The sequence below is a fragment of the Taudactylus pleione genome, unplaced genomic scaffold (genome assembly GCF_031769625.1).
Source record: "Taudactylus pleione unplaced genomic scaffold, aTauple2 ptg000148l, whole genome shotgun sequence".
Taxonomy (NCBI): Eukaryota; Metazoa; Chordata; class Amphibia; order Anura; family Myobatrachidae; genus Taudactylus; species Taudactylus pleione.
The window spans coordinates 3,111,543-3,139,478 of record NW_028284550.1 but is presented as its reverse complement, the minus strand read 5'-3'; the positions used below and the strand labels follow the sequence as shown (position 1 = coordinate 3,139,478).

Genomic DNA, 27,936 nt, shown 5'->3' with positions numbered 1-27,936 from the left:
CGCTGACACTCGATGCGGGATCACAGACAGGTGAGTTTAAAATAATATGGGTGCGGGGTGTGCGGTATGGGGCCCCCCTGGACCCGTGGGCCCCACACACACTGCACCCATTATAGATACGCCACTGTGGGTGCAGGGTCTGCAAATTTGAGTCCATGTGCGCCGCGCACCATGATCCCATTGTAGATATACCAATACGTCCACCTCTACGGCAGTCCCTGTGTGTCCACGTCACAAACTAAATTAGATGTTACATCCCTCTTAACCCACACGTACTGCACATCCTCTCTCTCTCTTTCTCTCTCTGTCTTTCTGTTCTGAGAGACACAACATGCAGCTACAAAATGGAATAACCCTGAGAGTCCTATTCTCAGCTATCATTATGTTTTCCTCAGGTCAGTCACTTTATACTATATATATATAAATATAAATATATATATATATATATTATATATATATATATATATATATAATGTGTTTTTTTTCCATTTATCATTAGCTGGCTACAAAACCCTGCTCTGATCACTAGAGAATGCAGTTATATACCATACGCAGGAAGAAATTAAAAGTTTTGTTATATATAATCTTACTATCCATGTTTTATTACTGATAATTTAACCACGTAATTACTGGAGGTTGATCTCCCTACATTTTATCACTAATCTAATGTTATGGTTTGTGTTAGAAATGTGAACCGTTTTCAGATTGAAATGAGTTTTTTCTTTTTAATAGAAAACATTACATTTACTGATGATTAAGGAGATTCTGGCTGATTCTAGAACTTCTGAATGATTAACACTTATCTATATTAATTTAGTTCCAAATTAAAATTACTCATTTAGATCCTGATTCAGCAGAGGACACAATTTTGATTTTTATGCAGTTTGAGCTATTTTTAGCCATTGCACCTACGTGTAAGCAGCACTGCGATTATGCTCACCGAGAGGTAGTCAGCGTTTGGGGGAGGTAACAGGGGGTGGTTAGAAAAACGCAATAGTGTTGTATCCGTTTCAGAGTGTGCCTAAATTAGTAATTGTTAGGTCTTTAGCGGGGGTTGGGTATGAAATCCCGGTGGCTGAATAGCCATCGAGTTCACATCCCGACGCCCCATAATCCCCAAACAATGAAGATGCCGACAGGGGCAGTAAGTAGTCTAACCCTCACTAACACACTACCAGACATGTGTTATCAGCAAACTCACAACACGATCAATTACTAAAATACCACAGCCTTAAAAATTTTAAGTAACAATCACAGATGGAAAAAACTATTTCGCAATCTGCTAGAGCGGCCCCCAAGTAATCTACAATGTTACTTTGATGGCAACAAGGAGAAGAGAGAGTGACATGGATGGCTAGAATCAGTGAATATCCTATTTGCTCTTGATAAATACCTATTAGCAAAAATATCCTCCAGCTTTGGCAGAGATTGCCCGATGGTTCCCTCAGCCACTGTAACCACTCTAGCTAGGGATCAGTGGTCTGAACACTTAGAATTCCCATACCTCACAGTTATGGGGCTAAATGTAATAGCCCGTGATCTACAGCCTCTGCAGGGATTTATGCGAGTCTCCCCGTATTTTTAAAGTGGCAATCAAGTTAAAGGCGAAACCAGCTTGGTTAGCCTTTAAAATGATTGCCGATTTAAAAATACAAGAAGAATGACATAAATCCCTGCAGTGGCTGAAGATCGCAAACCGATACATTTGTAATGTGGATGTGATAGAAAATTTTGCTTGATTGATATTATGTTTAGCCCATGTAGTAAGTTAGGAGACTTTCAATTACACAACGGTTTACAGGAATAGACCTAGATAACCTAGTTGCCCGAAGTCCTCTTAGAAAAAAAAGATGTTGCTGAGCCTTTCCCACCACATCTGAGTTATGTGAAGACCACGATAGATCATAAGTGAATTGAATACCAAAATACTTAAACCCACTAACCATCTGGTCCTCTGATCCATTTTAATATAATGGCAGATGCACAGAATTTCTAGACCTCCTAAAGTCTATCACCACCTCCTTAGTTTCTTACTATTTAAAAGCAGATTATTTCCCTCCCCCCACTTAACAACCTGCTTCAACTCTTCTCTATAGCTTTCCTCATCCCCATCACTAATCAAGCTCACTATTGTAGTGTTGTCCTCAATGTAATAATAGAATTAGAATGTGCTTGCGTTACAATCAGATATATAAAAAGAGTAAACAAAAAGGGCTTAATACACATCCTTGGAGGACTCCTATATTTAATACAAGTGCAGACGAACGCGAGTCACCTATCCTGACCGTCTGCAGACGGTCAGACAAAAAGTCCAACAACAAGTTAAATAATTATTGGCACATTATATAACCAGTATTTTGGAGTTTGGTAATTATCACAGTTGGTATAACAGTGTTGAAGGCAAAGCTACAGTCCATAAACAATAATCTTGCATACAGTATGATCGGTGGATCTATTTGCCCTATAAGCAATTACTGTAGATGGTAGTCAAAACCCACCAGGGTGGTAGTCTTAAGGTGTGCAAAAACCAATCTCTCAAAACACTTCATGATTAATTATGTAATGATTGGACAATAATAATTTAAACCAGACACAGATAATAATTTTGGAACTGAGATAACTGTAGTGTTTTTTTTGTTTATTTTATATTTTATTTTTAGGAAAACAGCATATTGAAATACAAATATATATAGAGTTATCCTCAACATAATAGAACAAACAGTGGCGGAACTCCCAGAGACAATGGAGTCATTTGCCTCCAGGTGCCAGCCCTGAAGGGGGTACCTGGCTCCATTGTCACCCAGCCGTTCCGGGCACTGCACTGCAACCTCGAGTTGCATAACTACGTAGGGTGCAGGGGGTGCGGTTGCACCCCCTGCACCCTCCATTTGCCGGGCGCCTGGCCGGAGGACGGAGGCGGAGCTCACTCATGACGTCACTCCCATAGTTCCGAGGAGCGGGCGCCGGGGTCGGACGGACGGCAGCAGCACAGGAGCGGGGTTTAAGGTAAGTATTGTTTTGTTTTGTTTTTTTGTATGTGTGTGCGCGGGGGGGGGCATTATAGGGGGCTTACTACTGGGGGCATTACAGGAGGCTAACTACTGGGTGCATTACAGAGGGTACTACAGGGGGCTTACTACTGGGGGCATTTACAGGGTGCACTACTGGGGCTTACTACTGGGGGCATTACAGGGGGCTAACTACTGGGGGCATTACAGGGGGCACTACAGGGGGCTTACTACTGGGGGCATTTACAGGGTGCACTACTGGGGCTTACTACTGGGGGCATTACAGGGGGCTAACTACTGGGGGCATTACAGGGGGCACTACAGGGGGCTTACTACTGGGGGCATTACTGGGGGCATTACAGGGGGCACTACAGGGGGCTTACTACTGGGGGCATTACAGGGGCACTACTCTGGGTATTACAGGGGGTTTACTACTGTGGAATTACAGGGGGCACTACTGGGGGCTTACTACTGGGGGCATTACAGGGGGCTTATTACTGGGGGCATTACAGGGGGCTTACTACTGGGGGCACTTCAGGGGGCACTACAGGGGGATTACTTCTGGGGGCACTACAGGGGGCTTACTACTGAGGGCACTACTGGGAGCTTACTACTTGGGGCATTACAGGGGGCTTACTGCTGGGGCATTACAGGGGGCTTACTACTGGGGGCATTACAGGGGGCTAACTACTGGGGGCATTGCAGGGGGCTTACTACTGGGGGCATTACAGGGGACTTACTAGTGGGGGCACTACTGAGGGCTTACTACTGGGGGCTTTACAGGGGGCACTACTGGGGGCTTACTACTGGGGGCTTACTACTGGGGGCATTACAGGGGGCACTACAAGGGGCTTACTACTGGGGGCTTACTACTGGGAGCATTACAGGGGGCTTACTACTGGGGGCATTACAGTGGGTTTACTACTGGGGGCTAACTACTGGGGGCATTACAGGGGGCTTACTACGGGGGGCATTACAGGGGGCTTACTACTGGGGGCACTACTGCGGGCTAACTACTGGGGGCATTACAGGGGGCTTACTACTGGGGGAATTACAGGGGGCACTACTGGGGGCTTACTACTGGGGGCATTACAGGGGGCTTACTACTGGGGGCATTACAGGGGGCTAACTACTGGGAGCATTACAGGGGGCTTACTACTGGGGGCATTACAGGGGGCTTACTGGTGGGGGCACTACTGAGGGCTTACTACTGGGGGCTTTACAAGGGGCTTACTACTGGGGGCTTACTACTGGGAGCATTACAGGGGGCTTACTACTGGGGGAATTACAGTGGGCTTACTACTGGGGGCTAACTACTGGGGGCATTACAGGGGGCTTACTACTGGGGGCATTACAGGGGGCTAACTACTGGGGGAATTACAGGGGGCTTACTACAGGGGGCATTACAGGGTGGCTTACTACTGGGGGTCATTACAGGGTGGCTTACTACTGGGGGTCATTACAGGGGGCTTACTACAGGGGGCATTACATGGGGCTTACTACATGGGGCACTACAGGGGGCATTACAGGGGGCTTACTACAGGGGGCATTACATGGGGCTTACTACTGGGGGCATTACAGGGGACTTACTACATGGGGCACTACAGGGGACATTACAGGGGGCTTACTACTGGGGTCACTACAGGGGCCTTACTACTGGGGGCACTATTGGGAGCACTACAACTGGGGGCATTGCATGGAGCATTACTACTGGGGGCACTGCAAGTTCATTACAACTGGGGCACTACAGGGGCCCTTACTACTGGGGGCACTGCATAGGGGGAACACTACTGGAGGTACTGCATAGTGGGACATTACTGGAGGCACTGCATAGGGGGACCATAACTGTGGGGCACTACATAGGTGGGCACTGCATAGGGGGACCTCTACTGAGGGCACTGCATAGGGGGACCACTACTGTGGGCACTGTATAAAAGGAACTGCATAGGGGGGGCGGCGGCAGCTAGGGCTGGCATAGGTGCTGGGGGGTTGGAAAATTTGAATTTGGGGGGTGGGGGGAGGGCACCAACATTTATCTTGCCTCCGGGCACCTGGAATGAAGTTACGCCACTGAGAACAAATAGTGGTTTTAAAACATCTCAGAACTTCACACTGTTCTAATGAGAAATTCTAAATCTTAGTGAAAATACCTGTTATCTGATCAGCACATTCTAGCAAAGCCCTACCTGGGATACCATCCGGCCCCAGTTATTTTCTAGCATTTGTTTTGAGTAACCAAAGCCTAACATCAGATTCCAATAAAATCAAGGGGTTTCCTAATTGGGGGTCACATAATTTCACTGTAGGGATCAGGTTAGCCTCCTTAAACCTTTCATAAAATTTGTTTAACTCATCCTCAGCGGGACCACCTACTGTGTTGGTACAATCATTTTTAAAATCAGTTAAATTCTTGATTCCCTGTCACATTGCTCACAAATCACCAGATTCCCTAAAGTCACTCTCAATTCTTTTAGACTAAGCCTTTGTGGCAGATCAAACCTTTCTTCAAATGTGAACGGGCAATCTTATCTGCTACACTATCCTTAGAGCTGAGGAGCTCATTCAGACCCGTTCGCTAGATGCGTTCTTTCGCTCCCAGCGCATGCAAATTCGGCTAAGTGACGGCATGGCAGGCGATCGCATGGCATGGCATAAACATGCCCACTATGTCTTGGCGTGCATTCACTTTGTGTATGCAGACGCCCACCAGCCTGTCTTAAGATGCCCACTTGCGCACGTCATCTCCAGGAAGTGTATGCAAGCATCGGTACATCGGTTACCATCGGAAGCGAACGCTATACCCTACCTCAAGCACTGCGATCACTTGAGTGTAAAAAACAGCCAGGTGACATGTACAATGCCACTTCCTATTAATTATGCACGCCTTTGAAACAGCGTTGAGATGCTCAGGCACGCCTGCGTTCACATCTACACTCGCCCGTTTCTAGTGGCCTGCCCCTGTTACCACCCACAAACACTCTTCTCCTGTCACTCACTTTGCTGGGCAGTCTATGCTCGGCGAGCGAACGCATCTTGATCTTTCACACTGGTTCGCGCATGCGCACTGCGATGCTTACACATGCACAGAATGCGAACATCGGCCAGCTACGAGCGAACGCTTTTTAGCGGCTGGTTCTGAATCAGCTCCTGAATGCCCTGTCCCTAGATCTTAGCAGGGAACGGACCTCACCGTTTATCCACGTTTCTCGTTGGGAAATAACCAAATTTCCTTATTACATATAATAATTTCTATCAACAATCAAGATACAACAAAACTATAGAGGCCAATGAATCTATATTAATACTTGAATCCCCCGTGGCCTCATCCATAATTGAAATCAGTGAACTCTAGACTGCCCTGGAGTTTTACTAAAGCCCCCTCAGGCCAACAGTAATATTCTTAACAAAAGACCTGGACGCCTAATTAATGGTAAATATTTTCTAACTAAAAAAATTATCCAACTGCCCAATGCGGGGACACAAAATGGTCTTATAAGCATTTTTGATGTTTGTATATACGTGGTCTAGTGTATTATCACCATCCGTTGGTAAACCCACATTCTGAGTGAACTTTGGAAGAACTGATTTTAGGTTGGCCTGATTAAAGTCACCGGCAACAATAAAGGCACAGATCAAGTGTGCGGTCTGCTGTTTGGAAATAGCATTGTACAGGGTATCCAAAGCTACAATGACATTAGCTTGTGGTGGAATATACACGGCAGCTAAAAGGACCACCGAAAACTCCCGGGGCAAGTAAAATGGTCTGCACTTCAGCAATGAGAATTCCAAGTCAGCTGAACAGTAGTTTTCAATTAAGGCAATATCCGTACATCAGCCATTGTGAATATATGTACAGAGGGCAGAGGCCTCCACCTCTCTTCTTGCTGGACTCCAAAATCCTATCAGTTCTAAACAGGCCCTGATTCAGAGCCGGACGCTCTGACAGAGCGCTCGCTCTGAATCAGGGCCGTCCCTCTGTTTTTTTTTAGCGGCCTCCTGGCCGCTCGCATAGCTGTGGGTGACCACCCACAGCTATAGCGAGCGGCCAAAAAGATGGTCGCGATGGTCAAGACCATCGCGACCATCGGGCTTGCGACAAGACCCTTGTGGTAGGGTCTCATTGCCGCAAGCCCTGGAGTGCTTTTGGCTCTATCAGAGCCGAGAGCACTCCCACTAACATCACTTGTGATGTCAGTGGGGCCGGCCCCAGACGGTAGGCGTTCCCATGGGAACGCCTCCGTCTGGGCAGCCACGCCCCCGGCACGCCCACCAAAGGGGGCGTGCTGTCACTCACCATCGACAGCATGCCCCCTTTGTAGCGAGACCCGAAGCGACGGCTTGGCCGTCGCTATCCGGGTATCGCGCATGCGCACGACGGAGCCGACTCCCTCGTGTGCATGCGCACTGGGCCAACATCGACCCACTTGCGAGCACTCAGCTCTCGCGAGCGGGTCTGAATCAGGCCCACAGTCCTGCCAGGCACCTGATGAGGGAAGTCAGGATCGTTTCCTCCCAGCCGAGGCTCAGTTAATATCAATATAGAAATATTTTTAAGTGACTGGCAGCACTCAATTCTTGGCCTAATCTCATCCATTTTATTGGGAAAAATACAGTATGCTGCGTAAAGAGGGGTTAAATGGCTGGTACCTTAATCTTGCCAAGGTGACAGCTCTCTTTCCCCTTTTTTGCCTCCTCTGTCTGCATGGGTGCCACTGACTCTGCTGCTGATTCTGCTGCCATGTCTGCCTCCACTGCCGATATCCTTTCCGGATTCAGTTGTCCCGATCATGGCTGCCCCGGCTGGAATGATGGCTCAGGGCCGGCTCGAGGCATTTTCGACCAGTGCGGTTGAACAGGGGCGCCACCCCATAGAGGGCGCACCCCTCCCAACATCCCAATTTCAGCGGGACAGCTTTTTTTCCCGCTGTTCCACCTGTGGGACGAAGTGTCCCACGGGTGATCTGGTCGGGAGGTTGGGCACCCCCACCACTGCAGCTGTACCGGAACCCGGAGTAGCTGAATCGATGCTGCGCGCATGCGCGCGGCATCCATTCAGTGCCAGGAGAGGGCTGGGGGAAGCCCAGCTAGTGACGGAGTGCTGGGTTCGCCCCCAGCCTGACGTTACATGGGAGGCATGCCGTGTGGGCATGACTTATGATAATTGGACCACGCCCCCATTGACTAAAGGGCGACAGTTACCCAGGTGGCACAGGGCGCCGCTACCCCTGGAGCCGGCCCTGTGATGGCTCTTATCCACCTCTCTGACGCCAGCACCGCCAGCCAGGGACATTTCAAGAGAGGAGGGGGACCCGTGTGCAGTCTCTGTCAGAAGGCCCCCTCCTCTCTCTCTGGCGGCCGGCAGCGCACTGAGCGCAGCGCCGCAGCAGAAGACTCTGGGCACTAGTCTGTGCCCAGAGTCTACAGCGCATGCGCAGGTCACCGGGAAAATGGCGCAGCAGTCTTTTTCTCTGTGTTTTTCCTACTCCGTTGATACCAGTGCTGACGTGGGACTCCAGACGGAGTGGTAAGTATAAAAAATATTGGTGCAGGGTGTGCGGTGTGGGGGCCCAGGGGCCCGGAGTGGGGACCCTGCACTATTATAGATACGCCCCTGTCGCCAGCACTGACAAGAACAACAAAGCGACCGTCACCTGACACGGTGACCCCGGCGCCTCCAGTGTCATACAGCGGGGACATGCAGGCCGTCAGAAAGAGGACCCACGATCCTGGCGCCCTTTCCGGCCCCAGCACTGACTCTAACTTCTACAGACCCTCGACCTCCCAACTCCAAGAGGTCGGCACGGGGGCAGTAGACACAACCGGAGTGACCCAATACCGCAGCCAGGAGCAGGAGGGCAAGCTGCAGCCCCAATCCTGAAGGTCCCTGGAGAAATGTCCCCCTCTGTGAGCAATGCAGCAGCTGCGTCTGTGCGCGCAGCCATCTTCGTCTCCTGTAGCCAGTTCCCCCAATGTAACTTCTTTATAATGAGTTATTATTAGTAATGAAAGTTATCTAATTATCCAACTCATTTCTATTACTCTTCCACATGTTCTTCCTATTATTATTATTATTGCAGCCTTTCTAGTGGTCACTCCTGGGGGATACATCTATTGCTCTTTCAGATGTTGTAAAAGGGATAGAATAAGAGGACAGCTGGCTGTACAGATATAGCTGCTATTCTTCTTAAATACTGTATGTAGTAAATATAGTCTTTGTTTACCTGGGGTAGAAATAGCATCTATCTATCTATCTATCTATCTATCTATCTATCTATCTGTTCTTGTACTGCTAGGGGGATAGTTTCATGTCCCAGTTACTGATACTAATTTAGGCCTGTGTCTACTGGGGTCTCTGGTATTATTCAGTACTATAAAAACAAAATATTATCATCATGTATCAGACACAGACTATAAATAACATATTGTTTTCTACCTATAGGCAGTCAAGCTCGTCTTCCTGTCCAGGTGAATGGACTGCTGCACGGAGCTGTCACTATGTCTAACCCATGGAACAAGACGCGTCCTGTAAGAGTAGCTAGCTGGAAGTTCAGCAAGAATGGAAACTTCAAACCAATCCTGGATGTCAGTGATGGGCCTTATTACATATATGTTACTCAGTTCTCTGGTCGTCTGGAAGTGGCTGACAGCTTAATGTCAGTAACTATTAAGGATGTGAGAAAGGAGGACAGCGGAACGTTCATCTCAGATATTACTTATGAAGATGAAAATGCTGATACGTTTTCATATAACGTCACAATCTATGGTATGTATTATTATTAGGGGTGAGCGGGTTCGGATTTCTGAAATCCGAACCCCCCCGAGCCCACCCCGATCCGAGGCAGATCCGAGTCAGGCTCGACTTTTCCCGCCTGACTCGGATCTGAAATCGAGGCAAAACGTCATCATCCCGCCTTCCGGGTCTCGCGGTTTTTGGATCCTATATAAGGTACCCCAGGCTTGCCTACCCTCCCGATTTGGTCGGGAGCCTCCCGAATATCGGGTGCCGCTCCCGACCCCCCGGAAAGGCAGGCAAGCCTCCCGGCTGCCGCCTACCCCCCAAACTGCTAGTAAAACCCCCCGCTGCCGGGGGACCCGATGACGCGATTCGCGCTGAATTGCGTCATCGAGGCTCCGCCCCCTGCTTTATAATGCCTTTTTTCCGGCATTGTGAAGAGGGGGCGGGGCCACGATGACGCAATCGGGTGGTCACGCCCCCAGCCCCACCCCCAAAACGGCATCACAGTCCGGCCACGCCCCCCACAGAATGCAGGCATTCAGCTCCCTCCCGGAAGGAGGGAGCTGAATGTCGGCAAGTATGAGGTACCCGCGTCGGCGCCATTTTCTCACTCGGCTGTGGACAGTGAAGAGGGAGGGTGGGAGTTAGGGCTGGCTGGGCTGTGTAGTGTAGTGTAGTGCAGAGTAGTGTTGTGCTGTGCTGTGCTGTGCTGTGCTGTGCTGCTGTTGTCCATAGGGGCTGTGTCCACTACTTCAAAGTCCATAGGGGCTGGCTGTGTTGTGCTGTGCTGCTGTTGTTAATAGGGGCTGTGTCCACTACTTCAAAGTCCAAATGGGCTGGCTGGACTGTGTTGTGCAGTCAGTTCTCCATAGGGGCTGTGTCCACTCCAAAGTCCTGTGCAGTGTCCCAGTCCTAAAGGTGTGCTGTAGTGTTGTCCAGGGGGTGCTCTGTCCATCAGGGGTGCTCCCCCCAAGTGCTAAAAAAAATAATATTTTTTCTGTGTTTGTGAATTGTGTGCGCATTAGCCGCACGTGCATCAACAAAGTAGTGCCAAGCGTGCGCCTGTGTCATAAGTAAAGGGCCGGCTAGCTTGACCGTTAAAGGGTGCTGTAACCCCCAAAGTACACTCCAAACCTAATAATAAAATATTTTTTCTGTGTTTGTGAATTGTGTGCGCAGTAGCCGCACGTGCATCAACAAAGTAGTGCCAAGCGTGCGCCTGTGTCATAAGTAAAGGGCCGGCTGGCTTGACCGTTAAAGGGTGCTGTAACCCCCAAAGTACACTCCAAACCAAATAACAAAATATTTTCTGTGTTTGTGAATTGTGTGCGTAGTAGCCGCACGTGCATCAACAAAGGAGCAGCGCCAAGCGTGCGCCTGTGTCCCATAAGTAAAGAGCCGGCTGGCTCATTTCTTAAAGGGTGGTGTAACCCTCAAAGTGCACTACTCTCCAGCAAAAATAAAAAAATATTTTCTGTGTTGTGTGCGCCTTAGCCGCACGTATATATCAAATCGATATAACATAAATGGAGGACCAAACTTTCTCCGATAAAAATAAAATAGAGAAAGATCAAGAACCACTTCCTCTTAGTGCTGAAGCTGCTGCCACTAGTCATGACATAGACGATAACATGCCATCAACGTCGTCTGCCAAGGCCGATGCCCAATGACATAGTAGAAGTCACATACAATCCCAAATGACAAAGGCCCTCATTCAGACCCACTCGCAAGCGGGCGCACGTACGTTAGGCGTACGTACAAAAATATTTAAATTCAATGGCTCGCTCGTATTTTCGTTCGCATCTAAAATTCCTCCCAAAACTCTGACGACCCCTCCTCTAACTAACGAGCGTACGAAATAGCGAGCGTACATCCCCGAAATGGCTTGAAAGGAACGCACGCACAAGTATAAACAGGAAGTGGCCTTGTCAGATGTCGATTACCTGCTCCTTTATTCTGCCTACCTCCATCAATCGTATCATGCCAATCAATGTATCAATTAGCTTAATTGTTTGTTTTTTTCAACACAATGCAAGAAACTTTACTCTTGTCCGTGTTTGTGTTTACCCACAGAATACGTACGGATGAAACATTCGCTTTTATTGTTCAAAAAACATGTGAACCACAAGTAAACAATTGTACTATTGCTGTGGATCCCCGCATATTTCCCTGGGTTCATTTCTTTATTTAAATTTGCTTACGCATGTCACTGCATCAAGCCTATCCTAACTCTCCAGAGATTTCTGGCCCTGTCGAACACATGACTCATACACTAACCAATAAAATTGCTCCTGTTAATTTCCAAAATACATTAGCCAATCAGAAAATTTTTACACACTTTATCAAAAATTATTTTTAAGAAAAACACCATTGCCATCATGAGAGCCTCCGCATTCACTAGGCGCGAGCTGCTGGTGCTTACGGAGGTCATGGATCGCCGGATCACCAGCCAGCCTCAACCCATGACCAACCGGCAGAAGCGCTCCGCGTATGCGGAGGTACGGTCCCGCCTGCGGTCCTTCGGCTCACGCCGCAACATCGGGCAGCTGGAGCGCAGGTGGTCCGACCTGCAACGGCGAACGCCCCGCTTGCTGGCATGCTTTCGCATGCAGATCCTGGCAAGTAAGTGTTATGTATTGTGGTTTTAATGTTTGTGTTTGTGGGGCAAACTGCGTGTGCATGTTTTCCTGTCTGTTCTATTTATTATTTGTACTCATATCTGCGTGTGCATGTTTTCCTGTCTGTTCTATTTATTATTTGTACTCATATCTGCGTGTGCATGTTTTCCTGTCTGTTCTATTTATTATTTGTACTCATATCTGCGTGTGCATGTTTTCCTGTCTGTTCTATTTATTATTTGTACTCATATCTGCGTGTGCATGTTTTCCTGTCTGTTCTATTTATTATTTGTACTCATATCTGCGTGTGCATGTTTTCCTGTCTGTTCTATTTATTATTTGTACTCATATCTGCGTGTGCATGTTTCCCCTCTATTTCTGATTTATTAATTCTACTGCTATTTGGCTTTTTTTTTTTTTTTTTTTTTAGTTTGGTTGCCCGGATTTGTCCATAAACTAAACGCAATTTCTTTGACATATTTTAGGGGGACAGCCAAGACTCTGCCGTCACCGTCCGTCCAGACGGCGTTCCCGTTTTTTTTTAAAGCACAAACTGTTTGTATGTAATCATGTGTCGTGCCTTTCTTCGTGTTTTTGTGGCTTGACTTTTGTTGATTGTGAAGGTTTGCCTTTACCTCTTCCTGGTGATTTAAACATACACATATCATACCTGTGGTAATTTGTACCTAGGCCTTGTATTTTTGCCAGCCCACCCTTTTTATTTTTGTTTTTGGGTTTAGGAGTGATTTGGTTGTTTTTTTTTATTTTTCTGTGGATTCCCTATTGTTGTATTAACCCACACACTTTTCTCACCCACAGAGGAACAGAGGCGTCGGCAAGAGGTGGCGGATGTTGTGGGGCAGATGCGCCAACATGTCATCGGCATTCTGGTGGCCCTCGACCGGCTGTCTGGCCTCCTTCGGCATTAGTTTTTTTATTTTTGTTCTATTTTCCAATTAAATTTATTAAGACAAATATACGTTGTGGCTCATTTTTAAAAACCAAAACCAAGATAGTTTAGCCTGACATAAGTAGACTGTTCCTGCAAGGATTTCCCTTTTTTAAAAGTTAGATTGTGTTTTGTCTTTGTATGTCAAACAGACACAAGAAACACATAACAGTAACAATGTCATTTCCCTTTTTGGGTGTAGTGTCAATTACATATTTCTACATTTTCCAGGTTCCTACTTGGTGCGCAAGCTGCTTAGGCCAATCTTACAAATCCCAAGGTTGGGCCAGGCTTCCTTTTGGTGTGGATTGGGAAGCTGAAAACATATTTCAGTTTAGCTCAACTGGCGTCAGTACTGGTTTACCCCTTAGTCACATGTAACTTGTGTTAACCTGGTTACACTTGCTGTTAACGTTCCAAAAAAGGAAGACCATTTCACTCTTCAAACATTTATTCACAACATAACAGAGAAAACAAAGTGGTCACTCCCAAAAAAAATACACAGTGATAAATTCAAATACAACACATACCAAGAAATAATTAAATAAAAACACAAAATCAAGAACTGGTTGACGAAGGACCATGCCAACATGATTCCACAAACATGGCGTTGCGATATGGGTTCCAGAATATATGCCCAAAAGGACCAGATCCAGGTTTGGTAAGGGTAGCAGGAAGTAGTGAGCGTTGGAGTGCCAAAGATTATGTGAACAAACAGAAGATGGTGAGAAAAATAAAAATAAATTAGATGTTCGCCAAAAAACACAAACACATTAGGTATAAACACTGGAGTTTTGTTCAAACTTACCTAAAAAATCTGGCCACCACATCATCGCGTATGGCCCCCCCACATACTGACCTTTGACCAACCTCGGGGGGGCCATCCTCAGGTAAGGCATCCTCTGGCTGCATTGGGACACCACTCCTTATGGCAATGTTGTGAAATATCCCACACAGGACCACAATTTTCGACACCATATCCGGCACATACATGAGCTCGCCACCAGAGCGGTGGAGGCATCTGAATCGGCCTTTTAAAAGGAGGCTGAAGTGGTATGTGAGTACCATCCACAACCCCTATGATGTGTGGAAAGCCAGCTATTTGGTAAAAATTGGCCTTGGCCACACTAAGGGCACCCATATCCAAAGGCATTTTAATAAAATGATGGAGGTGCTTGAAAAGTGCCTCCATCACTGCCCTCAGGATCCTGGAAAAGGAGGATTGGGAGATGCCCGCCACTATTCCCACCGTTGTTTGAAACGATCCTGAGGCACAGAAATGTAACACCGCCATAAATTGCGTCAGTGGTGGTATTGCTGTTGGACTGTCAATTTGCCGCTCAAGATCACTTTCTATTAATGAGAGAGTGTCTATGATGATTTTGGGAGGTAGACGGTAGCGTCTTAAAACCTCATCATCGGGCATTCCAAAAAGGGTGACACGTGTTCGAAATATCTGGGGCCTTGCATGCCTACGATGCCTACGCCTGGGACGAGTTTGAGGTTGGTCGTCTTCCGGGAGCAGGGCCAGAACAATTCGCCCCAGATCTACCTGAAATTCAAAGTTTACAATGTAAGGCTTTTGACCCACCCCAAAAGTAACAAAAAACAACTTAGCTTTCTGATACCATCCATAGCTGCTTACATGCCGGGGTATTGTCATGATACGTATAAACTGTAAAAAAGCCAACAATGAGACTTCAAAAATTCAGAGGGTGATTTTTTTTTATTCAAATTGTTGCAAGCCAACACAGAAAATAGCGGAAACACACATTTGGCCATCGATGAAAACGACATTGCACACCGTACGTCAAATAGGGTTCAAATGGACCCAAAAAATGGAAAAGGGAAAAGCAAAACTGGCTTACATGATGAATAAGCCGCCAAAAATGCGGTAATTAATTCGCAAATGCAAGTCACTACACCAACAGTCAAAAATGCGGTAATTAATTCGCAAATGCAAGTCACTACACCAACAGTCAAAAATGCGGTAATTAATTCGCAAATGCAAGTCACTACACCAACAGTCAAAAATGCGGTAATTAATTCGCAAATGCAAGTCACTACACCAACAGTCAAAAATGCGGTAATTAATTCGCAAATGCAAGTCACTACACCAACAGTCAAAAATGCCGTAATTAATTCGCAAATGCAAGTCACTACACCAACAGTCAAAAATGCCGTAATTAATTCGCAAATGCAAGTCACTACACCAACAGTCAAAAATGCGGTAATTAATTCGCAAATGCAAGTCACTACACCAACAGTCAAAAATGCGGTAATTAATTCGCAAATGCAAGTCACTACACCAACAGCCAAAAATGCGGAAATTAATTCGCAAATGCAAGACAAAAAATGGACTTACCCAACTCGATTATATAAGATTTCCCAAAAAAACTTCTTTGGGTCCGAAAACCAAAAAAAACTAAAAAAGATGAAATGAGTGTTAAAAAAATTAACTAACCACAAAACAGAAGAAGACACCAATTGGCCACAAATTTGACTGCACAAAACTTACCAAATCAGGAAAGGATGTGGAAAAAAGGAAAAAAATGCGAACGGAAAAACAAAAGAACTGTAGCAAAAACAAACAAAAAACCAACTCTGCCAAATCCTCCAACCGCAAACAACCAAATCCAAACAACTTAACCGACAACACTCCAACAACCCCACCTCGACTCCACACACACCAAGCCATAAATAGTGTTTATTTTCCCGCACAAATTAAGGATGAATCATAGGGACGCACAATCAATGATGCGGCCGCAAACAAAGGACGCATGTATAAATACGTCACGAAATCACATTGAATTTCTGGTTGTTTTCATTCTGGAAGCAGAAACATGGCTTCAGACCAGGGAAACAATGGCCAAAAATCCGGCGGTAAGGCCTTCATGCATTTTGTCTCCATGATTATTTTCAAACAAATATATTGGTCAAGTTGTGAAGTGGCTAAATCTGAATATTTACCCAAATAGGTGAGGACGATGACATGGAAGAGACTGCTGGCCCCAGTCAACCCGCCAAAGCTGCCAAAAAAAAAAGGCAGCCACATTTCACAAGCAAGGAGATGGAGGTTTTGATCCAGAAGTGCGTTGACATCCTGCCCCAGGCAGCCAGGAATATGAGCCAAAGCCAGAAGTGGAGAATGTGGGAGGAGGTCGCCGTTGCTGTCAATAGGGTGGGTGATTATGTCCGTCTAGCCCGGGATGTCAAACGGCGGTAAGTAAACACTTTCCCATCCTATAAACAAACCCCATTGTAAAAAAAAGGATAATGGTTCCAAATTCATTCCACAGATGGGCAGACTTCAAATATCGTCTCAAACAAAAACTTGCCGACAGGGCTAGGCATGCAAGGGGGACAGGTGGGGGTCCCACCCCTGTGTCATTGGAGTTGACAGACTTAGAAGAGATGGCACAGGGGTGTGTGCAGGCTGTGGAGGTGTTTGGCGTGTCCAACATGGATACGGACATGCCAGACTTTGCGGCTCCTCATGTTGGCCAAGGTAAGTCTTGTGATGTCACCAACTCTGAAATGCTATTGTGCCAATATGTAGATTCTAATGTGAGTCTTTTCTCCAATTTCCTAACAGAGACAGAGGCGGATGAGTCTGCTCCAGAGGGGAGCCTTGGCCGCAGAATTTCTGCTGGCTCTGCAGGGGAGGAACCAGTACATCCGGCTGAGGACCCTGCAGAAGCCAGTCCAGGGCATGCCCCCTCGCAGGCAGTGGGCCTCCTCACAGAACTCAATTTTAAATCGGATTGCCATACGGAGATTCTGCAGAGGATGGACGCCAGTCTGATACGGGTGGCTGAGGCCCTGGAGCAAAATGCTGCGGCCAACGTGACCATTGCTCAGGCCCTGGCGGAAAATACCAGGGCCAACATCCGCATCGCCGATGCCCTGGAGCAGCTCGTTCGCCAGCACATGGTGGAGCCGACCTCCCTTCCTGCCCGAACATCCGGATCCTCCACCTCTGGCACAACATCAGGCAATCCTCCAAATGTGCCTAGCCCTGTGCCTAGTCCAGAGGCCACAACATCTGCCTCTGGACAGGCCAGCCCGATGGCATCCCGGACCCGGTCTGGCGCCCACCCTCACCCAGCCAAACGGGCGAGAAAACGGTGACAGCAATGGCGACTTTTCCCACACTCCTTCTGTGCTTGGCTCATATTCCTTTCTGGTCAAAACTTCCCTCTCCTTTCTTGTGAAATGTTTTTAAATTTTGTATTTACGCTTATGTTAGCAGTTATGGTTAATTTTTTTTTTGATCAAATATCTTGGCCACAAAAAAAGGCAACAAAATATTAGGCCAATTTGTTTGTGTTTAAACAATAAATTAAAAACAAAAAACTGACATTGTATTGTGACATTATTGTACAAATGGGTTACATTTAATCCTGGCCCTAAAGGCAAAAACTGACCCTCTTAAAAAAAAAAAAAGGCCTCTTTAAGGAACGTTTCAAAAATCACATAGCGATGCAAATTCCACAGTAAACCAAAAAAAAGGGGAGCTAATTAAAAGATGATGACATTATTGTTACAATAGGCCATAACCAACAAATTGTGGCCAAAATAAAACCCCAAAAATGTACGCTAATTGATTGTGTAATCATGACATTAGCAGCTCTGATTTCCACCTGCGTACGCTTTTGTGCTATCCCAATAAACTGCTTTCCAAACACATACCAAGCCGGATTTCAATCCAACACTAATTACTTTACTGACCAGCCGCGATTAATCGCTGCACCATCGTGGAGTCCCGGGACGGAGGAGAAGGCCATCGCCAATGTGGTCGAGTAATCCTGACCCTAAGCTGTGCGAGCATTTTGAAGGGAAAGCGGATGTTTCAGTGACGTATGAGACGGTCCGAACACATTTGACGTTCGCATCTGCTAATGTATGTACGCCCCAAAAACGCCTCGCCACGCCTGCGTTTTTTCATCTCCACCCCCGTCAACACCCAAAAACGCCCTGTTCTGTCAATCACATTTGACATGTCACTTCCTGTACGCTATTTTAGGAACGAGAGAAAAAAAGCTCGCAATCTGCCGTACGCACATGCGCAGTGTAACACCGACGCATGCGCGGTTAGTCAACATCGGAACGCAACGAGCGTACTGTTGTTAACGTGCGGCTCTGAATGAGGGCCAAAGTTCAGGAAAATGACCTTAAAAAAAACATTTAAATCATCTGAAGAGAAACGTAAACTTGCCAATATGCCATTTATGACACGGAGTGGCAAGGAACGGCTAAGGTCTTTCCCTATGTTCATGACTAGTGGTTCAGCTTCACATGACGATGGAAGTCCTCCTCCCACTAAAAAAATCAAACGAGTTAAGCTGGCAAAAGCACAGCGAAGAACTGTGCGTTCTAAGAAGATATCACAAATCCCCAAGGAGAGTCCAAGTGTGGTGGCGGTTGCGATGCCTGACCTTCCCAGCACTGGACGGGAAGAGGTGGCTCTTTCCACCATTTGCACACCCCCTGCAAGTGCTGAAAGGAGCACCCACAGTCCACTTGCTGATATGCAAATTGAAGATGTCACTGTTGAAATACAACAGGATGAGGATACTGGTGTAGCTGGCGCTGAGGAGGAAGTTGGCGAGGAGGATTCTGATGGTGATGTGGTTTGTTTAAATCAGGCTCCGGGGGAGACAGTTGTTGTCCGTGGGATGAAAAAGCCCATCACGGTCATGCCTGGGCAGAAGACCAAACATTCCACCTCTTTGGTCTGGCAATATTTCTATCCAAATCCGGACAACAACTGTCTTGCCATATGTACCTTATGTAAAGGTGGAATAAGTAGGGGTAGGGACGTTAACCACCTAGGAACATCCTCCCTCATACGGCACCTGCAGCGCGTTCATAATAAGTTACTGTCAAGTTCAGAAACTTTGGCTAAGACCGTAAGCAGTCCAGGGACACCTAAATCCTGTTGTCCTGTTGTATCCAAGCACCTGCAAACCACACCGTCAACTCCCCCCTCGTCAATTTCCTCCTTAGTCAGGATCGGAAGTAGTCCTGCAGGCCATGTCACTGGCATGACTGACTCTCCTATCCGGGATTCCTCCGGAGGATCCTGCATTGCTACGCCTCCTGCTGCCGCTGCTGCTGGGAGTCGTTCATCATCCCAGAGAGGAAGTAGGAACACCACTACTTTTACTAAACAATTGACCCTCCAACAGTCCTTAGCGAGGAGGATGAAGTACGACAGCAGTCATCCTGAAGCAAAACGTATAACTGAGGCCTTGACTGCTATGTTGGTGTTAGACGTGCATCCGGTATCAGCCATTAGTGCAGTGGGATTTAAACAATTGATTTTAGGTAGTGTGTCCCCGGTTCCAAATCCCGTCTAGATTCCACTTCACTAGGCAGGTGATACCGAGACTGTACAGAAACGTCAGAAAAAGTGTCCTCAGTGTCCTGAAAAATGCCGTTGTACCCAATGTCCACTTAACCACGGACATGTGGACAAGTGGAACAGGGCAGACTAAGGACTATATGACTGTGACAGCCCACTGGGTAGATGTATCACCTTACACAGCAACAGCAGCAGCGTCACCAGTCGCAGCATCTCAGAAACGCCAGCTCGTTCCAAGGCAGGCTACGCTGTGTATCACCGGTTTCAGTAAGAGGCACACCGCCAACAACCTCTTAGAGAAACTGAGGGAAATCATTGCCCAGTGGCTTACCCCACTTAGACTCTCCTGGGAATTTGTGATATCTGACAACGCCACCAATATTGTGCGGGCATTACATCTGGGCAAATTCCAGCATGTCCCATGTTTTGCTCACACAATAAACTTGGTAGTGCAGAATTTTCTGAAAAGCGACAGGGGCGTGCAGGAGACGCTTTGGGTGGCCCGAAAAATTTCTGGCCACTTTCGCCATTCAGCGACTGCGTGCCGAAGACTGGAGCGCCAGCAAACACTCTTGAACCTGCCCCGCCATCACCTGAAGCAAGAGGTTGTGATGCGGTGGAACTCAACCTTCTATATGCTTCAGAGGATGGAGGAGCAGCAAAAGGCCATTCAAGCCTATACATCCACCTATGACATAGGCAAAGGAGGGGGTATGCACCTGACTCAAGTGCAGTGGAGAATGATTTCCATGTTGTGCAAGGTTCTCCAGCCCTTCGAACTTGCCACACGTGAAGTCAGTTCAGACACTGCCAGCTTGAGTCAGGTCATTCCCCTCATCAGGCTTTTGCAGAAGCAGCTGGAGAAAGTGAAGGAGGAGCTAAGACGGAGCGATTCTGCTTGGCATGTGGGACTTGTGGATGAAGCCCTTCATTTGCTTTGCCAGGATTCCAGGGTGGTCAATCTGTTGAAATCAGACCACTACATTTTTGCCACCGTGCTCGATCCTAGGTTTAAAGCCTATGTGGTGTCTCTCTTTCCGGCCGACACAAGCCTGCAGAGGTGCAAAGACCTGCTGGTGAACACACTGTCAGCTGAAGCGGAACGTGACACGTCAACAGCTCCATCTTCATTTTCTCCCGCAACTGGGGCTGCCAGGAAAAAACTTAGGTATCCTAAGCAACCCGCTGGCGGTGATGCAGGGCAGGCAGGACCAAGTTTGGACATCTGGTCCGGACTGAAGGACCTGGCAACAATTTCTGACATGTCTACTGTCACTACATATGATACTGTCACCATTGACAGAATGGTGGAGGATTACATCGGTGACAGCATCCAAGTAGGCATGTCAGACAGTCCATACCTGTACTGGCAGGAAAAAGAGGCAATTTGGAGGCCCCTGAACAAACTGGCTCTATTTTACCTGAGTTGCCCCCCCTCCAGTGTGTACTCCGAAAGAGTGTTTAGTGCAGCCGGGAACCTTGTCAGCGAAAGGTGTAGGAGGTTGCTTCCACAAAATGTGGAGAAGATGATGTTCATAAAAATGAATTATCAACTCTTCCAGGGAGTCCAGCCTCCAGAACGTACAGAGGGACCTGTGGTGGTGGATTCCAGTGGGGACGAGTTAATACTCTGTGAGGATGAGGATGTACACAACACTGAAGAGGGTGAGGAATCGGTGGAAGAGGAGGATGAGGACGACATCTTGCCTCCGTAGAGCCAGTTTGTGCAGGGACAGATTAATTGCCAGCTTGTTTTGTGGGGGCCCAAACGAACCAATCATTTCAGCCACAGTTGTGTGGCAGACCCTGGCGCTGAAATGATTGGTTTGTTAAAGTGTGCATGTCCTGTTTATACAACATAAGGGTGGGTGGGAGGGCCCAAGGACAATTCCATCTTGTACCTCTTTTTTTTCTTTGCATTATGTACAGTTTGGGGCCTAGTTTTTCAAACTGCCATCCTGTCTGCCACTGCAGTATCACTCCTAGATGGGTCATGTGTTTGTGCCGCCCACTCGTGTCGCTTAGCATAGTCATCCAGCTACCTCGGTGCAACCTTTTGGACATAAAAACACTATTGTGAGGTGTGAGGTGTTCAGAATAGACTGGAAATTAGTGGAAATTAAGGTTATTGAGGTTAATAATAGCATAGGAGCAGAAAAACCAACACATTCTGTGATTTTAGCTGTTTTTATGCTTTTTTTAAAAAAAATACAGATCCAAAACACAAAACCCAGAACCCAAAACACGGAAGGGTGGTTTTGGCAAAACCAATCCAGATCCAAAACATGAAGAAAGATCCAGATCCAAAACCAAAACACGAAAAGTGGCCGGTGCACACCCCTAATTATTATTATCACAGAGATACCAGACTACACAAATACTGTCAGTGACGATCAATAACAGAATATATTTTGAGATGCTGCTGCAAAGGTGATTGTTCATCTGTTAAAAATATTATACATGTATCCCCTGGAGTTATTTTTAGAGGTGAACAGACACCCCACCAGCAGTTTTGGATTTCATTGATAGATGGTAAAAACTGTTGAAAAACTTGTGTTCATCAAAATAAACAAATTCTATCAGGAATAATGTTCCTGCCAAATACAAACAGTGGGAGTGACTCTGAGTTGGATTCATCTCATTTCACGGATGCAAATAGCGAGTATTATCATACAGCACATGTGCAGAAGCAAATGTACCCATTTTTTGCGACGATCATGTGATCGCTTGGGGCTGTTCTGTCTTATAGACGTGCTGTGGGCGTGTAGCCAGAGTTCTGTGCTATACTGAGTTTTGCGCGCTGGGTTGGTAAGGAAGCCAGTTCCTGACGGATCTCTAGCATCTAGCAAGGGGGTGGTGCACGTGAAGATACCAACAATGATGGTCGCGGCCGTGGAAGGAAAAACAGAGGGCGGAGCAGCTTGACGCTTGGATCCTCGCATTATCCCTAGGGAAACTCACAGGTTTTCATACATCATGAAAGCTTCCAATCAGGACCAGTAGGGGTTGCAGTTGGGATGAACTAATATTCCGTCATGCTGATACTGACATCAGTGATGAGGATGGATGATGCCATTATCAACATTGAGGACAATGACCACTGTTGTCATGATCTGATTGTTTTGTAGATCTGGCTCGGGACCACTGGGTCTGGTTGACATGCTTGTGAAACGAGATGGTTAGATCCATTTCTAGCTCAGGAGCAAACAGGAGACTAGACACTATTGCAAGTGTAGGAACCACACGACTAGTGATGTGCAAGTATGTTAGACTGGAACTGAGGTTATTGCCCATGTAACTGGGCACTCCCTCGTCTAGTGACCTCAGAAGGCCAACCAGACCAGAGATATGCTCCAATGACAAGGGTAACCCCGGAACTAACAATAGCATAGTACTGGTAGATAGGAACTCAGGACAGGAATCGGAGTCTTATGCATCCAGGATACAACGTGAGAAAGCTGTAACCCTGGCACAGCTCTGACGCAAGATCTTGAACTGGAACCAGTGCTGAACTCAGAAACTGAATGTTAGGAAAAGTAATACAGTTACTGAACACCTCAGTGCACAGACTGTATCCTTCACACTGAACCACAGCCCTGGAACCAACACACTTCTCTAACCAGCCTAAGACAACAGCACACACTGCAGGGAAACCACTAGCAGGGTAGTATACTATTTACCTGGATAAATACTGAGCACAGACAAGAACAGCACAAGCAATGTCCCAGCGGTATGATGGTATAGACCGAGGATGTATACAGTTCACAGGTAAGTAGCAGAGTATACTGGCAAGCTGGACTGCGATGGTAAGGCTGACTTGTATGCAGTATGGGAACTGCAGGCCTGGCACGTAACAGAGCACTGCGATGGATGTTTCCAAGATGGTGAGTAGCGTGGATGCTGTAAAGTAGTGGAAGCTGCAGCGCTGACAAGATCAGAGTACAGCAGCAGATGAAACTCAGCAGATCAGTGTGAACGCTGCGGTACTGGTCTGTAGCAGCGTGAACACTGCAAAGCCTACAGGTGAATTAATGAAACAATAAGGAAGTCACAGAGGACACAACACAGGATACAGAGAACTCCTGGAGCCTTGAACTATCTGGGGGTAGGAACTCATTGTTCAGGCAGTGGTTTGCACACAGGAGTTAGTTTAAATAGGGAATGGTCTCTAGCCATTGGCCTAGCAGACCAGGGGGTAAATTTACTAAAGTTCGATTAGAGATTAACTTTTATGAATCTCTGAAATCTCCTGAGATCGAATTGAACTTAAACAGAAAGATCCCTTAGCAAATCTCAAATTTACTAATAATGGATTTTGCTTTCGATTTTCAACTCTAATTTGATCTTGTTTCAGTGTAAGAAGGGATTTGCTGTTCGATTTTGCATGTTCATGTCCAAATCGAACAGCAAACCCCACTCCAAAATGAACTTCAAAGCCCAAAATTAATCGAACTGCTTCATGCTTTCATTTTCAGCATGAGCAGTTCGTTTTGACACAGATACAAGCATACATCAGTGAGACTTTCATAGCCAGTCCTGGTTATGTAAGTACAGGGATAAAATTGCGTAGGGTTCCCCTGTACTTAGCACAATCAGTACCAGGCTTAGATCCGGTCCTGGTTCTGGAATTACAGGGGAAAAAATGTGTAGGGTTCCCACAATTCCCTGTAATTCCCACAACCAGTAATGGACCCTTTTCAAGCGGGGGAGTAATGTCACAGCCAGGGAAACCCTATCACTGGGTTCCCCAGCCAAAACATTACTCCTGACCGCTAGTCAGGCTGGGGATCCCTGGGGAGTTGGGGACCCCTCCAATAAAGGGGTACCCCTTGTCAGGGCACCCCAGGCCTAGGCATTAAGAGCCCACTGGTACCTGTAGTTCAACTGTAAGGAAATGTTTAAATAAACACAATACACACACACCATGACAGTATAGTTTTAATAAATACACACACACTCACACATACTCACCTACATTACCTGGACTGGTCCCCTTCTCCCTGTAGGCATCCTAGGTCTTCGTAAAATAAAAAAAACGCGAAAACCTGAGCCACACAACAGGTAACAAACCACAATGGTTGTTACCTCCAGAATGAAGAGCTCAGACGCTGCTCTTCCCTTTGAAAGGCCATGTCTGAGAGTTCATTGGCTGAGAGAGGCCAGCCCCCGCCTCTCTCAGCCAATGAACGACTCCCACCATTGAAGTCAATGGATTGAACCGCAGAATCACCTTTAATAACCCTGCGTCTCTCACCATTGACTTCAATGGTGGGAGTTGTTCATTAATAGCCCATTAATAAGTGGCTAACACCCCTATCTATTCTACAGTCCAATAAGCAACAACAAAAAAGGTTTTCTTCTGTAGGGGTCAAAACAAACAAAGCCCTTTAGTCACATAAGTATCACTTGCTATCAGAGATCTGATATGGCCCCTCTCACAATATCTGTCATATGTACACATTGGATTTTAGAACAATAAGTATTTCTTATATATTTTTTTGCAGTGGATTAGAATGTACCCTGTATTTTTACTGCTTGCTTTCATACAGTGGTTCTCAAAAGGTCTTCAGGACCCCACACAGTTCAAGTTTCCCAGGTCACCCAGCAGGTGCACAGGTGTAGTCATTACTCACTGAAACATTTTAAAAGAGCCACAGGTAGAGCTAATTATCTCACTTTTGATTCTGGGAGGAGAACTGGAAAACATGCACTGTTTGGAGTCCTGAGAACCGATTGTGAGAACCTGTAGTCCACTCAATACACTATCAGATTATTCCACCACGCCGTGTTCTGTACAACATTGTACATATTTATTTTCTCCTGTAAAATGACTCCAATACCCACTAACCCTCTGCAAACCTCTACATGTGCAGAATTCAAGCACACAATCTTCCACATATCCTTTAATCTAAACCTCAGCTGAGACCAGGAGGGAAGGCTTTATTTTCCATCCAAAAATGAGAAATATGAGATTACCAGGAACATTTTGCCTCAATTCCAATTTTCAATTGGTGGTAGGCAGTGCAGAGCAGGGTTCACTGCCACCCTATGAAATATATATAAAAACCAGCTCTGCTTAAAAATATATATAGAAATATCTAATATAGGACAGTTTTGTCATTAAAAATATTTTTATTTGTTCCAACCAATAATAATGGTATGCAATAAACATTTTAATAAAAAGTCCAAGTACACATATTTAAAATGAACCACCTCTAGTGCTCCTTATATAGCTTACTGGATTAGGACCTCCTCCCTTTATGGTGGGCAGCAAAGTTCACCAATAGTTGTTGTGGTTCCCAAAAAGTCAATAAGCACTCTGTCCTTGTAATTAAGTGCTCTAGGGGTGTCCATAGGTGGTAAGCCGTAATCCGATGATCAGTTGAAATAATGGTCCAAATAGATATCCGTAAGTAAGAGTCAGGAGTCCATAGATGAATTCAAAGTGGTGTATATAAAAAGGAGCTCAACGTGTTTCACTGCCACCCTGTGGCTATCCCGCCCTGAACACGTGACATCACTCGAGAGGGCAGCAGCAGAAAATGGACAGCTGCCCGGTATGCCATTAACAGCTTCCTTTCTGATTACAGAACCTGTTCCTCAGCCAGCTATAAGGATTGGATGGGAGAAGAGGACCAGTGACTGGTGTAATATGACTCTTCATTGTTCTGTCCCAACAAACACATCAGCGTTGTCCTATACCTGGAGATACAGACACAGAGACTCTGAGTACCAGCTGTATAATAATGGTGACACCATCCAGGTGTCTCTGCAGCCAGAGGTCTGGAACATGGAGCTCCTGTGTGTAGTACATAACCCAGCCGATCAGAAGAACGTCTCTATCTGTGTACGGGAGATCTGCCGTGATCTTGGTGAGAGAAATCTGATTGAAATGTGTAATACTCCTATCTATTTCATTAACTGAGACCTACCATATTGTGGCCAAGCTTTTACCATAGACACAAACTTCCCCAAAGGTACCTACCAATCACAAAACACACCCTACCTATAGAATTGCCATAATCTTAAGAGATTAACCAGGCTACTGCCCGCCTTCCTGATTCACCCACCTCCTCCTACCCCTCTATCACCTTTTTCCTTTCCTTGCTCCCAAGGCTCAAGCCTTTTCCTACCCTGCTGCCTCGTTACCTCTCCTACCTACTCTGTTCCCTCCTCCTGTCTAATATTACTAGTTTACCTGTGAGTAATTCAAATATGTGGGTGGTATTTGTGTTAACTACTGTGCTAATTTAGGATGCATATTGGTGACACATCTAAATTACACCACAGTCACTTGGTTCACTTCACAAACGGCTCACGGTTATCTCTATTATATATACACTACACTGGGTAAGTAACATACATGAGTAAAGTGGTTAAGTAGTCTCATGGTCGCATTAGAGGGGTATCTCCAGGGGTCACCAGAAATGTCAGTGCTGGATCTTTCATGCAGGCAACAAAAGAATCATGGGCTTCATAATAGTTATCAAAGTTGGTTTCCATCAACAAATGTGTTTATCCAGTATGTAGATCCTGTGGTATTTAAACTTTGGGTGGCAAATCACAAATTACACCTCTTTTATCACATTTACTGGTCACTGCCCCTCTCCTGTGTCACGGTCTGGTTATTTTGTAGATCTGGCTTGGGACTCTTGGGTCTGGCCGATGTGTATATGAAACAAGGTGGCTTGATCAAACTCTGGTTCATGAGTAAGAACAGGAGGCTAGATACTAATGCTAGTGTAGGAACCAAAGACTTGTGATATGCAAGGATGTTAGATTGGAACCGAGGTGATTATCCAGGTCACTGGGCAACCCCTTGCGTAATGACCTTAGGAGGCCAACCAGACCAGGGATATGTTCCAGCTACACGGATGACCCCGAAACTCAGAATAGCATAGTACTGATAGATAGGAACTCACAACTCAGGCCAAGAATTGGAGTCTTATGCTTGCAGAATACAACTTAGGAAAGTTGCAACCCTGGTACAGCTCTGATGCAAGACCTGGAACTGAAACCAGTGAGGAACTCAGGGGTCTATTTACTAAGCAGTGTTAGGAGACAGAGTGAAAAGTGATAATGTGCCAGCCAATCAGCTCCTAACTGTCATCTCACAGGCTGTGTTTAAAAAATGACAGTTGGGAGCTGATTGGCTGGCACCTTATCACAGGCTTATCACTTTTCACTCTGTCTCCTAACACTGCTTAGTAAATAGACCCCATAGCCTCTGACTTGGCAGTTAGGAGCTGATTGACTGG

General features: G+C 46.4%; 1 protein-coding gene across 1 annotated transcript; it reads left to right on the top strand.

The window, feature by feature from the left end:
• Positions 1-9,446: 9,446 nt before the first annotated feature.
• Positions 9,447-26,603, top strand: LOC148522297 (SLAM family member 5-like; the record flags this gene model as incomplete). Its single annotated transcript, XM_088474157.1, has 2 exons — positions 9,447-9,771; positions 26,269-26,603. Coding segments are annotated over 2 exons (660 nt in total), but the record flags the coding sequence as incomplete, so codon positions are not given.
• Positions 26,604-27,936: the final 1,333 nt, after the last annotated feature.